This window comes from Stigmatopora nigra, chromosome 5 (genome assembly GCF_051989575.1).
Source record: "Stigmatopora nigra isolate UIUO_SnigA chromosome 5, RoL_Snig_1.1, whole genome shotgun sequence".
NCBI classification, from domain to species: Eukaryota; Metazoa; Chordata; class Actinopteri; order Syngnathiformes; family Syngnathidae; genus Stigmatopora; species Stigmatopora nigra.
In genome coordinates this window covers 10,900,959-10,915,791 of record NC_135512.1, presented here as the reverse complement: position 1 = coordinate 10,915,791, position 14,833 = coordinate 10,900,959, and the positions used below count along the sequence as shown (strand labels likewise).

At 37.3% G+C, this 14,833-nt stretch overlaps 3 protein-coding genes across 3 annotated transcripts; all 3 read left to right on the top strand.

Moving 5' to 3' along the window:
* Window positions 1-121: 121 nt before the first annotated feature.
* Window positions 122-1,957, top strand: pex11g (peroxisomal biogenesis factor 11 gamma). Its single transcript, XM_077717636.1, has 5 exons — window positions 122-349; window positions 772-969; window positions 1,159-1,337; window positions 1,451-1,513; window positions 1,630-1,957. The coding sequence occupies exons 1-5, from the start codon at window positions 287-289 to the stop codon at window positions 1,823-1,825; spliced, it is 699 nt and encodes a 232-aa protein (XP_077573762.1). The 5' UTR covers window positions 122-286; the 3' UTR covers window positions 1,826-1,957.
* Window positions 1,958-2,299: 342 nt separating this feature from the next.
* Window positions 2,300-7,940, top strand: LOC144197072 (amyloid-beta A4 precursor protein-binding family A member 3). Its single transcript, XM_077717632.1, has 11 exons — window positions 2,300-2,531; window positions 3,252-4,130; window positions 4,524-4,554; window positions 5,069-5,214; window positions 5,327-5,413; window positions 5,596-5,778; window positions 6,508-6,687; window positions 6,786-6,998; window positions 7,187-7,306; window positions 7,421-7,561; window positions 7,636-7,940. Exons 2-11 carry the CDS (start codon window positions 3,261-3,263, stop codon window positions 7,705-7,707), a joined length of 2,043 nt encoding a protein of 680 aa, XP_077573758.1. The 5' UTR covers window positions 2,300-2,531; window positions 3,252-3,260; the 3' UTR covers window positions 7,708-7,940.
* A 1,143-nt stretch (window positions 7,941-9,083) lies between these two features.
* r3hdm4 (R3H domain containing 4) lies at window positions 9,084-14,833 on the top strand. The gene is made up of 8 exons (XM_077717778.1): window positions 9,084-9,348; window positions 9,930-10,087; window positions 10,669-10,793; window positions 10,997-11,114; window positions 11,550-11,635; window positions 11,701-11,786; window positions 11,859-11,914; window positions 12,667-14,833. The coding sequence occupies exons 1-8, from the start codon at window positions 9,308-9,310 to the stop codon at window positions 12,768-12,770; spliced, it is 774 nt and encodes a 257-aa protein (XP_077573904.1). The 5' UTR covers window positions 9,084-9,307; the 3' UTR covers window positions 12,771-14,833.

Genomic DNA, 14,833 nt, shown 5'->3' with positions numbered 1-14,833 from the left:
ATCTCTTGAGTTTAAGTTTGATTTATTATATAAAGGGATGGTCGTAAACTTTTTGTCCGCTAGAGGGCACTGATGCCCAGTTACAAATGGGGAAAGTAGAAATGCAAACGTTTGGTGATCGACTTTTTTAGTCTGAGTTGTTCGTGGTCAAAGTCCAGCTGGTGAAAAGCAAAACAAGGATGTAAAGTAAAGAGCTTTGCGTTCAAGGATGACATTCTCGTCCAGTTAAACTGTTTATTTTCCATTGTTTTGTGTGTTTGGTAGTCTACATGTATTAGTGAAAGACATGCAGCACTCCGTCGACTCTCTTGTTCGGCTGCTAGAGTCCTACAGGGGAAGAGATAAAGTCGTGAGTAGTGTCCCTTTCTTGGTCATGCACCTTCACAGAAATTCAAAAAATGTACAGTATTTTATTATTAGCAACTTGGTAAGAATCTTAAATAAAAAAATGTGTATTGTAAGTCATGATGTACCTGCACTTCTTTAACTATTTGCATCTTTGCTGAAAGAATAGTTTCTTATATTGAAAATAAAATGTTTATGTATTGTTAGAATTGCATCTGGTGAATGATAGTGGTTCATGTATATATTTAGTTATTCATTTTATTAACCGCATATCCTCACAAGGGTCGCGGGGGGTGCTGGAGCCTATCCCAGCTGACTCCAGGGTGTATGTCATTGTGGCGGAATCCAAGACTCCGACACCAATATCACATACACGAGAGTTAAGTATGAATGGCAAAATCATTTTCTTGTTTTTTCTGCTTGCAGATTAGGACTTTCTGCTATGGCTCCCAGTTGATTGGAGGCATTCTTTCACGTAAGGAAGAGGCAGATGTTTCATCCCATAACCTTGGGAAAAGTCTGCTTCTGTTTTCTGCCCAGTTAAGTCACTGCAGGACAGTGCTGAGGCTGTTTGATGATGTATCCATGTTGGCTTATTCCCACAGCTATGGATTTGGATCACAGGTTACTGCTTCTTCTATTATTGACACATATGAACAATAATAAAAATATGAAACGGGTTGAAGAGGGGGGCGTTCAAGTCGCAATTGGAAAGGAAAGGATTTCACTGACCACGAGGATTATTATATAGGTTTGATTATGTCAAGGTGCTTTCAGGTGATGCCACAATTTACTCATTGTATGTTTTTGAAGGAAAAAGATGGAATTGTCCGCTGGATATCAGTACTGACAAACATGGCCGACCAGCTCTACTACCCATGCGAACACGTGGCCTGGGCCGCCGATGCTCATCTTGTTCGAGTCAAATCAGAAAGATGGTGGCTCTTTGGCACGGTGCTTTGGGGAACTTCACTACTGTTGGGGATACTCAGGTAAAGTCATCCATCCCAAAAAAATATACACCCGATTTTGGAGTTTGGTTCTCTTCAACCCATTTCATATTCGATCGTGATAAAACGAACGCATGTGTGTGTGTGTGTTTCAGGTCAGTCCGAATTCTGATGCTGCTCAAGCAGAAGCTTAGGAAATGTGACAAAGATGCAAGCAGGTGCTTTATTTATGCCTTTCATTTTATGGTAGATATACATTGGTGATATTTTTGAAGGACAGCACATGAGATATTTTTTAACACATTTTGGATGTTTTTTTTCCCAATTCGCACAGCCGCCATCAGATCCACAAGCAAATGCAAGTGGAGCTGTTGTGTGTCTTTGGATGTATGACTGATCTCAGTAACGCTATCCACTGGATGCCACCTGGCTTCCTGTGGGCCGGAAAATTCCCACCTTGGCTCGTAGGGCTGATGGGCACTGTCTCCTCTCTCGTTGGTTTGATTAAGCTCCATATAGACGGCGATTAAACGTGAACTGCTGAATGATAGATGTGTGTTCTGTAATGAACACCTATTTGCAAATTCTTTACTTCACTTATGTGGACAGAAGAAGGTACAACTTTATTATATTAAAATAATACAAATAAAATTATAGCTTTATTTTGGGATTGTCTTTTTAAAAACTACAATAGTAATGACATTCTCAATCGATGTGTTCTTTTTCTACTGAGTATGACTGCGACACCATGGTGACGTGAACTATATTGAGCTCATGGTGCATTCAAATGATCGCGTATTCTTTACTTTCAATCACCCCATCTTGTATATATATAACACAATGCCAATTTATGGCGTGGTGTAAATATTTTAAATCCTTTGATTAAAGATTCGAGTACTTACAAAAACCTATCATGATTCAAAAGTTAGTCATTTGTCCTGCGAGATTTTCCCTTATTTGCAAAATTAATAAAAACAAGAATTCATAAACGCACCACAGGCAGTTCCAGCGCAGCGTCAGCGACTGAATAACAAACCATTTTTTTTGCATGCTGAATTTACATTTTTACCCGAACTGCGTCTTTTTTTAGTTGAGTTTTTTTACTTTTATGTTTTTATGGTATCCATGTTAGTATGGTGAATATAATCACATTTGGGATATGATCCCGACACGTCAATATATTAGTCAAGCTTCGCCGGAGCACAAAGAAAGTGCCATAGAGACGTGATCTATCAGGTCTGATGTATTTTTTTAAAAACTCTTTTTCTATACCACATGTACATTTTAGTTTTGTCGAGTTTATATCGCCACACTTTTTGAAGTTCTCTGCAAGTCCTGGGCCATTTGCCGCTAGTCAATTAGCTCACGGCTCATTTCAACTTGTTTTTAGTTTCACGCTTCCACGTTGACATCTGAGAGCAGCAAAAATGAAACAATTACAGAATTTTGTATGACAAGACCCATTTATGTCATTTATATTCATTTAAGCACACGTTTGGCCTGCTCCCAATTTAGTGTTAAGTTTCAATAGTGACTTTTATTGGTACATGTTCTCTAAATTACCATGCAATTGTCCTTTCACATGTTGTCTCTGTACTTTGGGCTTCTTATCTTGATAGCCATGTGTTGTAGATGTAGATCAGGCGTGGCTATTACTTATATCGCGATATACAGGCAGATCGCCAAGGAACTATTGGTAGACAATAATGATTAGATCCCTCCACTTTGTCCATTTCCTTAGCTAGGTTTTTATAAATTTGGCATATCTGCAATAAGCTTCAGTGTGAATTAAGAGCTTTCTCAGATAGATGTTAAGGTAGATATTAAAATTTACTTGCATTCCATACTAACTCTATGGGTTAGCATCATTTTCAATATTTTTGATTACATTCCAATGGAAATAGATGCTGGTTTTGTCTGAATTTACAAATAAAGTGACACGTGGGCTTTCAACAGGTACAAAAAATGGACCCGTGCTCTGCTGTATCACCCCCTGCAACTTCAGACACTCCTCCATTGACTTCTCTTGACCGAGGGCCTGATGCGATTGAGGTCGATTCACAGGTAGTGGAATTGGACTCTTACAACATGATGGAGCCTCCTCCCTTAGACTGGAAGTCCGACTCCTCTGCTGAAATCGGTTCCACTGAAGAACTGGAAGATGGCAACTTCCCCTCTGCAGAAAAGATCAACTCCGGTGAGGTTCCAATAGATGATGCCAGCGTGCTTTCTGATGTAAACCGACAGGAGGCATCGCCAGACCAAACCGATTCAGAAAAGACCAATCAAGTGCAATTAGAAGAAGATGGAGATGACCAAGAGACAACTTCATATGATGATTATGGAACGGAAGTGGAGGGTGAGGTAGCCCAGCAAATACAAGTTGATGAAGACCACAACCGTATCCAAAGATTGCTTTGCCAACTTCAGCTAGTGGATAAAAATGATGATTCTTGCTTCACTGAGCATCAACAGTCCAATTTTGGCGATCTCGAGCTATGTGCTTCAATAGCAAACCTGCCAGATGACAGCGGTGAAACTACAGGATTGTTGTTTTCTGAAAGCCACCAGAGAGACGTGATGGGGTTGCTGCAATGTGTAGAAATTGGGAACACGTCCAACCCTTGCTTCCATCCTCTCAAAGAGGAAATGGATGCTGTTGTGTCAGTTTCATACAACCAAGATGATGCCCACAGTTTCTTGGAACATTATGAGGATAGTCAACAGGGGGCATGTATGGAAGAATGTGAAAACTTTTCACCAGTTAGTGACTCTCACAATCCAATATGGGTGAAACTGGGAGAAGAGCCAGGAGCTGCTGCTGAGACTGAACAGGTGGGTCAAAGGATATAACTGTATGAATAGAATGGAAATTTATCTTTTTTTTCTTTCAGTATGACATTTGTTTTAAGCAATATAATTCTGGTGATTGTTGTTTTGAAGTCAAAATCAGTCGTTAAATGCACCCATCAAATTTTACATAAAAACTGGGGGAATTTTCAGCAAATTTACAAACTTGTAAAATCAATAAATATGCCAAACTGGACTTAAATCGCATGATTAAAAATAAGGGGAAAGGAGTTATGATAATTATTGTCTGGGTAATATATTTTTTAACTTAAAGTAATTTCATTATTATAAGTGTGTGGTACTAGACCACAATGTAATTTTACTTTTCATGCATCAACTCATGTATTGATTGTAAGGATGATTCTGTTGCTTTTACAGAATATCGATAACCATCCTTCATACAAAGATGGTAAGTCCTTCTTTGTTTCTTATTATAAAGAGCCAATGCATATTTTTGTTTATTACCTTGAAATTTGGGCATTCTAAAATGTTGTATCCAGGATTTTTTTTTAATTAAGATAATTCTTGACACTTCAGTCTTCAAGCATCATCATGGAGTGAGTAAGTGACCATTTGGAAAAAGTTTTTCCCCAAAATACGCAATTTCTGTACACAGTGATTTTGGAAGGGGGTCCAAGACCTTGTTCTTCATCTTTAGCCTGTGAGAAATAGAAATACAACCAAAAACTACATTCTTCCTATTATTGAAAAATCAATAACAGCAAGCTTTCTACCTTAACAGTTATATTTATCTGTGTATAGTTGTAAGTGATAGTGAATAATTCATTATTATACTAACAAAACATATTTGTGTTGCTACCATAATGCTGCAATTGCAGCCATGAACCAATACAGAACTACTTTATCACTTATACTGAAAATCGAGGGTTGATGCACATTTTTATTTCTGCTTTACCTTCCAGTTCCCGGTCCGTGTGAGCCAGAAGACCTGTTAGATGGAGTTATATTTGGTGCCAATTACCTGGGCTCCACGCAGCTCAAATCTGACAAGAACCCATCTACCCAAGCCCGTATGGCGCAAGCTCAGGAAGCGGTGGACCGTATTAAGGTGAACTCTACTCTGCCTTCACGCTGTAAACCGTGAACCAAAGCATGTGACATCAGCTGTTTGATCAGAACTAAATATGGTCTTGTATGTATTTCTGGCTAATTTGTTACAGGCACCAGAAGGGGAAACCCAACCCATGACTGAAGTGGATCTGTTCATCTCCACTCAGAGGATCAAAGTTCTGTCTGCTGACACAGAGGTGGGATTTCCAGAAAAATAAAATCTCACATAAATGTTTTTTTAGGGGGAAAACTTTTTTTTGCGAATTGGACGTCTAACCATCAAATGAGGGTTGCAATCACTGTTTAGAAAATCCATCATGTTCTAGATTGTTGATATTAATCCAATATTTTTTTTAAATGATATCCTATGTCTACCCAGGAGGCCATGATGGATCACTCTTTGCAGATGATTTCTTACATCGCAGATATTGGTGATATTGTGGTCCTTATGGCACGTAGGAAGCGTAAAGGGCAGGGAAGCGCCTCACCGCCATCGTCGGCTTCCGCTTCTCCCAAACCTCAGAAGTGCTTAATGATCTGCCACGTCTTCTCCTCTGTAGATGTGAGTTGCTTCGTCACATGCAAACAAATGTTTTTCTTTCATTTGAGATGTGGTAGTAATAGTAGTTAGTGGTAGTAATTCCGTATGGGCCCGAATATAAGACGAGCCCTCTATTTCAAGACTCAAGTTTCAAACAAAAAACTCTTATCACATTGTAATATCTGAACATTTAAATATGAAACCTAAAATGCAATACCATTTGTAACTGAATGGCTACTGGCATTTGAAATGTAAATTAACCAATCTACTCTACTAAAATAAAAATAATTGCAATAACTGCATTAACCATCAGTGTTCAGCAGTTGCTTTTTAGATATCTGGCGCTATCTAGCATTGTGAATGGGTATATGGGCCTCCGAATTTAAGACAACCGACACTTTTCTAGTCTTTATTTCAATGTAAAAATCACCGTCTTATATTCGGGCCAATACGGTGGTAGTAGTAGGGTATTGTGTTATGCATCCATTAGATCAAGCTGTATTAGTAGCAGAGGAGTATGATTTGAGTTATAAATACATTAGATAGAGCTGTAATATTGGTTTTACATACATCAACTAGATAAAGCTGTGCTAAAGGGAATTTCATACAATGATTAACCAATATTTGCATTATAAGGGGCACTTTTGAGATAATTGAAGTCTTTTAGTCGCGCCTGAGTGCGGAAAATACGGTAGGCAAATAATTTTACTTGAGGAGAGCAGTCTGAACAACTTGTGTGTCACCTTGCAGGCTCAAGTCATAGCCCAGGCTATCGGGCAAGCATTTGCTGTGGCCTACCAGCAGTTCCTTCAAGCCAATGGCATCAAGGCTAGTGATTTGCGGCCTGGCGAGTACAGCGACTACCTAGAAAGCCAGGAGCTTTACAATGGAGACCTGGCACACTTTTCTGACTCCCAGAATATCAGAGAGGTTGGTACAAGCAGGGCTGGCGTCTAAATGATCATCGATAAACAATATGTTGGATGTGCTTTGAATATTTATTATGACTTTTTGCCCCTGTGGCTCAGGTTGTGATCACTAAGGCTCCAGGGGAAATTCTGGGGTTGGCAGTGGTGGAATCAGGCTGGGGCTCTATTGTACCCACAGTGATGGTGGCCAATCTCCTTCACGGAGGTCCTGCTGAATGCTGTGGCGAACTCAGTATTGGGGATCGCATCATGTCCGTCAATGGCACCAGCTTGGTGGGTTTGCCTATCACCACCTGTCAAAATATCATTCAGGTAAATGCCATACTTCTAAAATACAAATATTATACTGCCACTTATGAATGTGTTTGTATTAATTGTACAGATAGTGGCCATTTTATTTTCAACAAGATAATCTATTTGATAAGTGAACATGACGTGATTGCGCATTAACTTTGACCATTCAGCCATTCATTCCATTTGTGTGTATGTGAAAATCTCAGGACTTGAAAACCCAGAAGTACGTTAAACTCAACATTGTCCACTGTCCTCCTGTCACCATGGCGATTATCCGGAGACCAGAACCCAAGTTTCAGTTAGGATTCAGTGTGGAAGATGGTATCGTAAGTCATGTTCATGTTTTCTTGTATTCTGTCTGCTTGGCCACAAGTTGAACTTTTTCTATTTTTATTTAGTCCTTTTTTTGAAATATAACCAAAATATTTTTTTGCCCTCAGATTTGTAGTCTGATGCGAGGTGGGATTGCAGAAAGAGGAGGCATCCGAGTTGGACACCGCATTATTGAAATTAACGGACAAAGTGTTGTCGCCACACCGCATGACAAAATCATTCAAATCCTCACTGATGCGCTCGGCGAAGTAAGTCAATTAAGTTTGGAAGGTTTGTACTTAAAAAAAAAATATATATATATATATAATTATTTCCCTTCCAGATTCATTTGAAGACCATGCCTGCCTCAACATATCGACTCTTAACAGGACAAGAACAGCCAGTGTTTCTTTGATTAATAGAATTAATCACTCTAATAATATTTTCTAAACTAGCATTGTTGCAATTGCAGCCTCGCCATCTCGAACACATCTGAGTATAATACTTTCTATTTTTAAATATTATTTTTGAGCAAAGTCAAAATGAGCGAGGTGAACTCATCTCATCACATTTTCTGAACCACTTCATCCTCATTAGAGTCGTGGGAGGGTGCTGGAGCCTATCCCAGTTGACTTTGGGCCAGAGGCAGGGGGGCGGGGGGGGGGGGGGGGGGGCGACACCCTGAATTGGTGGCCAGCCAATCGTATAGCACAAGGAGACAGACAACCATTCACGCTCACACTCATACCTAGGGGCAATTTACAGTGTCCAATCAGCCTACTATGCATGTCTTGGGGATGTGGGAAGACCCCGGAGTACCCGGGGGAACCCCACACAGGCCCGGGGAGCACATAATGCTCGGATATGCAACACGGTTAATTTGATTGTTGAGACAGTGTTTTTTAATTCATGTATTTATATACTTCGGATTAATGATTGTCTTATTGTGCCTTTTGTGTTTTCTATTTTTCTTTTTTTTGTCATGGTGCTTCTGTGTGCCGGATCTGAAAGGGCTGAAAGAAAATAAGTGCTACTTAACCCGGCCTCATGTTTTACTCAAAAACACTCCGGTTTTCATTCATAAATGAGCTACTAGATACTTTTTGCTGTGAGTAATTTTTGATGAGAACTGCCATTTAACAGAATACTTCTATATTTTATTGTAAATACCCGTTTTTTAATGATAATTACACAAATATGTGCTATAATATGTATTTAGTTTTCTTTTTTTATATACAAATAACGATGCGATAAGTGGACTATTAATGATGAATGGATTAGAATGAAATTGAATAGCTATGTTCTAGAGATGTACATGGATGAAATGCTTATTGTTGCCGATGGCAGTCAAACACTGCTATGTGCAGTCACAAGTGATTTCTAAAAATAAAATATAAAGTTCCCAGAGCAACATGGGTCACACTAATTAAAATGTATAGCTAAATTTGCTCCCTCAACCTTTTGCAATTTATTTGTTATATTTTAAGATGTCATTATTTTTTTTAAATTGAGTCTTCAAATAAATTATTTTATTGAATTTTATTCATAGTTATTATTAAATGTTTTTTTTTAAATTTGCGTTTTTCATAAATATATATTTGTTTTCTCCATTGCAAAATTCACACAATACAACACTTAATGCTACAATTTTGTCTATTTATGTAATTCCACCAGTTCTCCACAAGACGGCAGTCGCACCAGATTTTATTCTATTTTATTTTTGTTACTAGTTTTTTTTCCACCTCACGCATGTAATTTTGTGTTAGTTTGTTTTTGTTTTGTTGGATGAGTTGAAAGGATATTCGTGCTTGCAAAAAACATTTTCTACAATTATGGAAAGAGTGAGACCTCTTTCGTGTCATTTTATCTGTGCAGGGGGCGTAATGCTATTTCAGTAAAACCAGTTTTTAGCCACTGCTAACGTCAGTCCTGCCACCCTTTAACCTTTTGTTTTGATCGCAGAATTCCTCCCTTTTCACCAAAAAACCTATCCAAATTAAATCGCTCATAATAAAATGGTCGTTTTGACACAACAAAACGAAGACCAGGATTATATGTGAGTAAGAATGACGCGTCGTGAGTGCTTCCAGTGAACATATAAAATCGGGCCCGTATACTGAAGATTAGCCGTGTTAAGATTTTGTTTGTTTTCTTCACTAAATATAATCATCAGAATTAATGCCGTTGATTTGATTAAACTTCCATTCTGGCTCTGCTGGGTAGTCTTTTTCAGGTTCATTAACGTTGAGTTTAACATGAGACAAAGACACTTACCAAATTAAAATGTGCTTAAAATGTCATTAATCTTGTACTTAATTTAAATGTATGTTTTGCATGTTAACAAACATTTTGTTCCCTTAATTTAAGTAGTGTTAAAAAATAAATAAACATTGCATCAGCCACTGCCTTACGACACCTACTGACCTACATTGAGAAGACATTTCATTGGCTACACTTGCACAAAATGCAAAGGAGATAAACATAATTTGCAGTTATAATAATGTTCATTTTGCATGATATCGACGGAGACAAATGACAATAATTCAGGATGAGATTAATCATCTGGTTTTAATAAATGTTTATATAAATATAATTATGAATATACATATAATAAATGGAGTTTTCTTTTTTTGGCAGCCTGATCGAGGAGCGTAAATGCACCTCCCTACCCAACTCTCCTTCCAAGCGAGCGTGTCCCAACAAAAAGAAGCAGTTCTACATCAACCAAGCCATCCGCAACTCTGACCTCACGCCGAGAGCCAAAGGCAAGAAGAGCCTACGGAGGCAGGAGAATAGTAAGTTTCTTATTGTCATGACACAAAAAAATGCAGGAATGACCGTAACATTCCTTTTTCCTTCTTCTTAATGGAGGAAATCCCAGCATTAACTTTAGCCCATGTCACATTCACAACCACGATCTTGTGGAAGGGGTTTGAATAGGCAATATTATGACACCCGTATAGCCCACCTTATACCCAATACCGTGGTACCCCGACATACGAGTGCCCTGACATACCAGCAATTTGACATACGAGTAAAATTTCGGGCAAATATTTATCTTGAGACAAATTTTGAAATACTAGCTCTTAAAGACATCATGGGCACGGTCTCTCTAATTTTTTTTATATGCAAATGAGTGTCTCGAGATACAAAAAAAGATCCAAGTCATGAAATACCTCCAAAGATAAATGCATTTTCTTATCCGTTATTTTATTTTGAAAATATTGTCGCGGATGCATTAATTCTACATTACACAGATACAATCTCTCAAAAAAAAAGCAACAAGATGCGCACAAATTGGGATGTTTTATCGATTAAGAACTATATTTGGGTTTATTTTCCTTTCATTTCATTTTGTCCTTAAAAAAAAAAACAGCACGCTTTCTTGCCAATCTTCTGGAGAAGGATGATGACTGTCTCAAAGATGAACTGGAAGTATGCAGCACTCCAGCAATCCCGTCCATTTTCACAGAAGCCTGCACCAATGACAATTACATTGAGGTGGATATCCACTCGTTACATCCTTGAATTGTATAGATTCATGTTTCCTCTCTGTTTATTGTGATCTGTGTTTCCTTTTTTAATGGCAGTCTATTAACTGTTGAATTGTGCCTTTGCTTTTTGTTTTTCTAATACTACTTACTGTTGGATTAGTTCACTTGGTATCAAATGTATTAACTGACTGATATTTTTCTTCTTTTCAGACATGGAATGACTTCATGAATTGTTCAGGAGAAGAGCAGGAGAGACTTTTGTCTTTGCTCGAGAAGGATGTGGCCAACAAGAAATTTGCCAATTGTCTTCTTAAAGACCAGAGGAATGGTAATTTTTATTCAATGTTCCCTCTGATTCTTTAGCCTTTTTGAACATATTTCACCAGTAATATTGTGTTTTCAATTATTACAGAGATTGCTCGACATTTATCCAGGTTTACTGAAAATGATTGGGGACGCTGAGGTCACTAATATATATAGTCATTAAATTATTTTGTAATGCTTCATTGTGTATTTTCATATGACTACGTCTGTTTGATAACATACATGCTTTTCACAGCAATAATTCTTTAAATGAATCAATTATAGAAGTATCATGTTTGATAAGTACACCAAAATACACCTGAAGTCAGGAAAAAAATAATGCTTCAATTCTCTAGTCCTGTTGAAAATGTTCTTAATTTTTGTTCTTAACTTTCTTAACTACTGAAAGAAACAAGTTGATTCATTGTGTTTTAAATGCCACTTGTTTGTCTTTCCACAGTACATCCTGCCTTTACAGCTCAGGAATGTTTCCAGAGAATTGACCGAAGACTGCGATCAACTCTGAGACGGAAACAAATCCCTGTTGTGAGTGTGCTATAAATGATGCAAAAAATAAAAGCAAGACAGAAAAATTACATCGATCCTTGCAGGGAACTCTTGAAGTGCTCGAGGAAAGACTTCTGAGCTTCTTCCTCTCTCAACCTCATTCAGTTTACACAGCCATTCTCTCAAGCAGGTAGCTAACTAGCTTTTGTGTACAAGTTCTGCAAGCGACTCACTGTGACATTTATTTTCTTGTTTGTGGCAGCTTTGAAAGGCTGCTTCTTCATGCCGTCTGCCAGTACATGGACCTCGTGTCTGCAAGTGAGTATGACTTTTTCATTTTTCTACTGACAATGAATAGAAAACCATCCACACAATGCCAGATTTTTTCTGACATATTCAAAATTCAAATGGGGTGAATCATTTCTCAGCATTTCCAAATCATTGTGACCTACAATATAAACAACTCGAGGGAAAAAAGTTTTTCCTCTTTTATTTGTGGTATTTTTTTAACGGATGCACTTTTTTATATGTAACGTATCTTGTACTGACCCGGCCCATCTCTCAAATGTTTAAAGTTAATATGGCCCCCGGCCCAAAAAGTTTGGTGATAAGCAATGTAGTTTGTGACTGATAAACCCACCATGAAAGATAAACATTTACCGTATTTGCCGCACTATAAGGCACAACTAAAAGACAATTTTAACAATAGCCACTAGTGCACTTTATAATCCAATGCGCCATATATATGGATCAATATTGCATTAAACTTAAACTGGCCTCCATCTAGTTGATGTATAACACAACTCCTAACTACTACCACAGCTCAATCTAGTGGATGTATAACATAACCCCTTTCTACTACTACTACTACCACCACAAATACTACTGCGTTTTACAATCCGGTGCGTCTTATATAGGAAACAAGTTTTAAAATGGGGCATTCATTGAAATTGCGCTTTATAGTGCGCAAAATACAGTAATAAAAGCGATTTGTGAGCTGAGAAAGGTCAATAAATCCTAAAAAAATAGGTTCGACAAGGCTTCTTTTAGAGCATCTTTTGATCCCTCAGGTAGAAACTTGAAAGGGTCTCGTCAGACCGAAGTGATGAACAAACAGGAGGACTTTCTGCCTCCTGCACTTCTGTTGTCAGCCTATTTGGACCAAAGAAGTTGAGAAGGGTCCTCTTTTTTACCTGCCTGGCCTTTAAATACTAAGCAGGAGTTGCCAAATAGCGGAAAAGTAGACTTGAATGTCATCACGATATTTTGCAGTTTGGACATACAAAGTCAGCCAATGTCCTGCTGTATTTTAGCACAACGTACATCTAAAAGGGAAGTAATTTGGAATTATCATAGTGTGCTTATCATTATAGTGGGATTAGAGTGAGTTTAATGTGAAGCATGTTCACTTTTGTCATTTTCATAGCTTTTTGGCTTCTTTCGGTGGGAGTTGCCAGGTTGAGAGGGTGTCTTAAATTGACAGAACTCTTTTTAAAAAACTTTTTAGTCCCTCTCTAATTGTCAACGTATCCACTTACCTGATGGGTTGCATGATAAAATCCCCCAAATATCTACTTGGATAAATCTGGTCATCTATGACCACAAATTTCCATGATTTAATAGTAAAATGTTCACGTTGTGCATTTATTTATAATTATAAAAAACGTCATAAGCACTTAAGACGAGATCTGTAACTAAGGATGATTTTACTTATCTAATAATCAAATTATTACTCATTTTGATTAAGAAATGAATTGGATAAGATGTGTTCACTTCCATCCTTTCTTTTGAAAAACTGAATAATGGAGCTTCTCATTCTCGGTCACCAATGCTTACAATTTATTCAAATATGTTTTTGAATGTTGATATGGTAACATTGTTATTCAGTTTGTGGTGTTGGGGGTGTTGAAAACAACAATAATTTACTAGTAAGTAGTAGGATTAAAAATGTACTGTATTTAGTGCATGGCTATTGGTTAAATGTTTCACGCCTTGCTGTAGAATAAAGTAGAATGTGTTTACACTATATCAGGTCCAATCAAGTAGTTTAGAAATATAAATGTTGCCCTTTCTTCGTTATGTTGGCAAAAAAAATGCATCACTTCTGCCTTAGGAAAGCAATTCATTATCACCATTTGTACTTTACTAGACTTTATTTAGTAACACATCCAGGTTGTTTTTAAGAAAACAAATAGTCCCACATTCTCTTCTTTAAACGTGTTGGCATTTCTTTGCCAACAACCAAAGTTTGTATAAAATCTAATTTCTCAGGCTTGGATACTTTTTGTCATTCTTGAATGTCATGTTGGCATTTCGCTTTGTGTAAATCTTTATTCGACATCTGTAGCCAATTGTACTGTAGATAGTAATTGTGTGCCAAAATCTAGATTATGACGGTCTTTAAGTGTGGCAGTTTTACACACGCGAGTGTGTATGTTCTTATCTGTCTTTACTATGGTGCTCTTTAATCAAAGGATTATTGCAAATGTTATTACTTTTGAAGCCATATGTGTATAATTTTCTTTTCTTTTTTGAATTGTGCATGAGAATAATGTCTGAAAAGGTGCTTAATAAACATTACTTCAATGCACTTCATTTTAACTTTAAATTGGGCACGGATTTTAGCAAAACTGTAATTTTGCTTGTGTCCACTAGAGGTCAGAAATGCCCACAGAAAGAATCCTACAATAGTTATGATGTACGTATACTTAAGATGTTTGATTGGATGTACTATCTGGAGATAGTTTTCATGTAAGTACCATTATTTTTATCAAATAATAAGAGTATCAGCACTAGCATTTTGAATGATACCGCATATTTTTTTAAGAAAGCAATATCCTAGCCCTAGAGAAAAAATATGATTTTTTTTCTCTCCAAAATTTGACTTACTGAGACGTGTTGTGAAAAAGCTTAACAAATGATACTAAAGATCATTGAGTCCTGGGTGTTTAAATACAATTGACAGAAACAACAGGGCAAAATAATAATAAACATAAAACATTTGCTTTAACTCTGACAGCTTTTGAAAATTTTATTTTATTTTGTTTCTCGGCCAGTACATTTTCTCCACGGTTCCTTCAAATAGGGATTTGCCACATGCACAAAATTAGCCATATCTTTTGTTAAATCATATTTGTGTTAAATATACATTGGCGTCATGCCTATTTCATGATATGCGAATTTTTGCACACTTTTTGGAAAACAAACTTGTATGCTAAATGCAGTGTTTTTACAAAG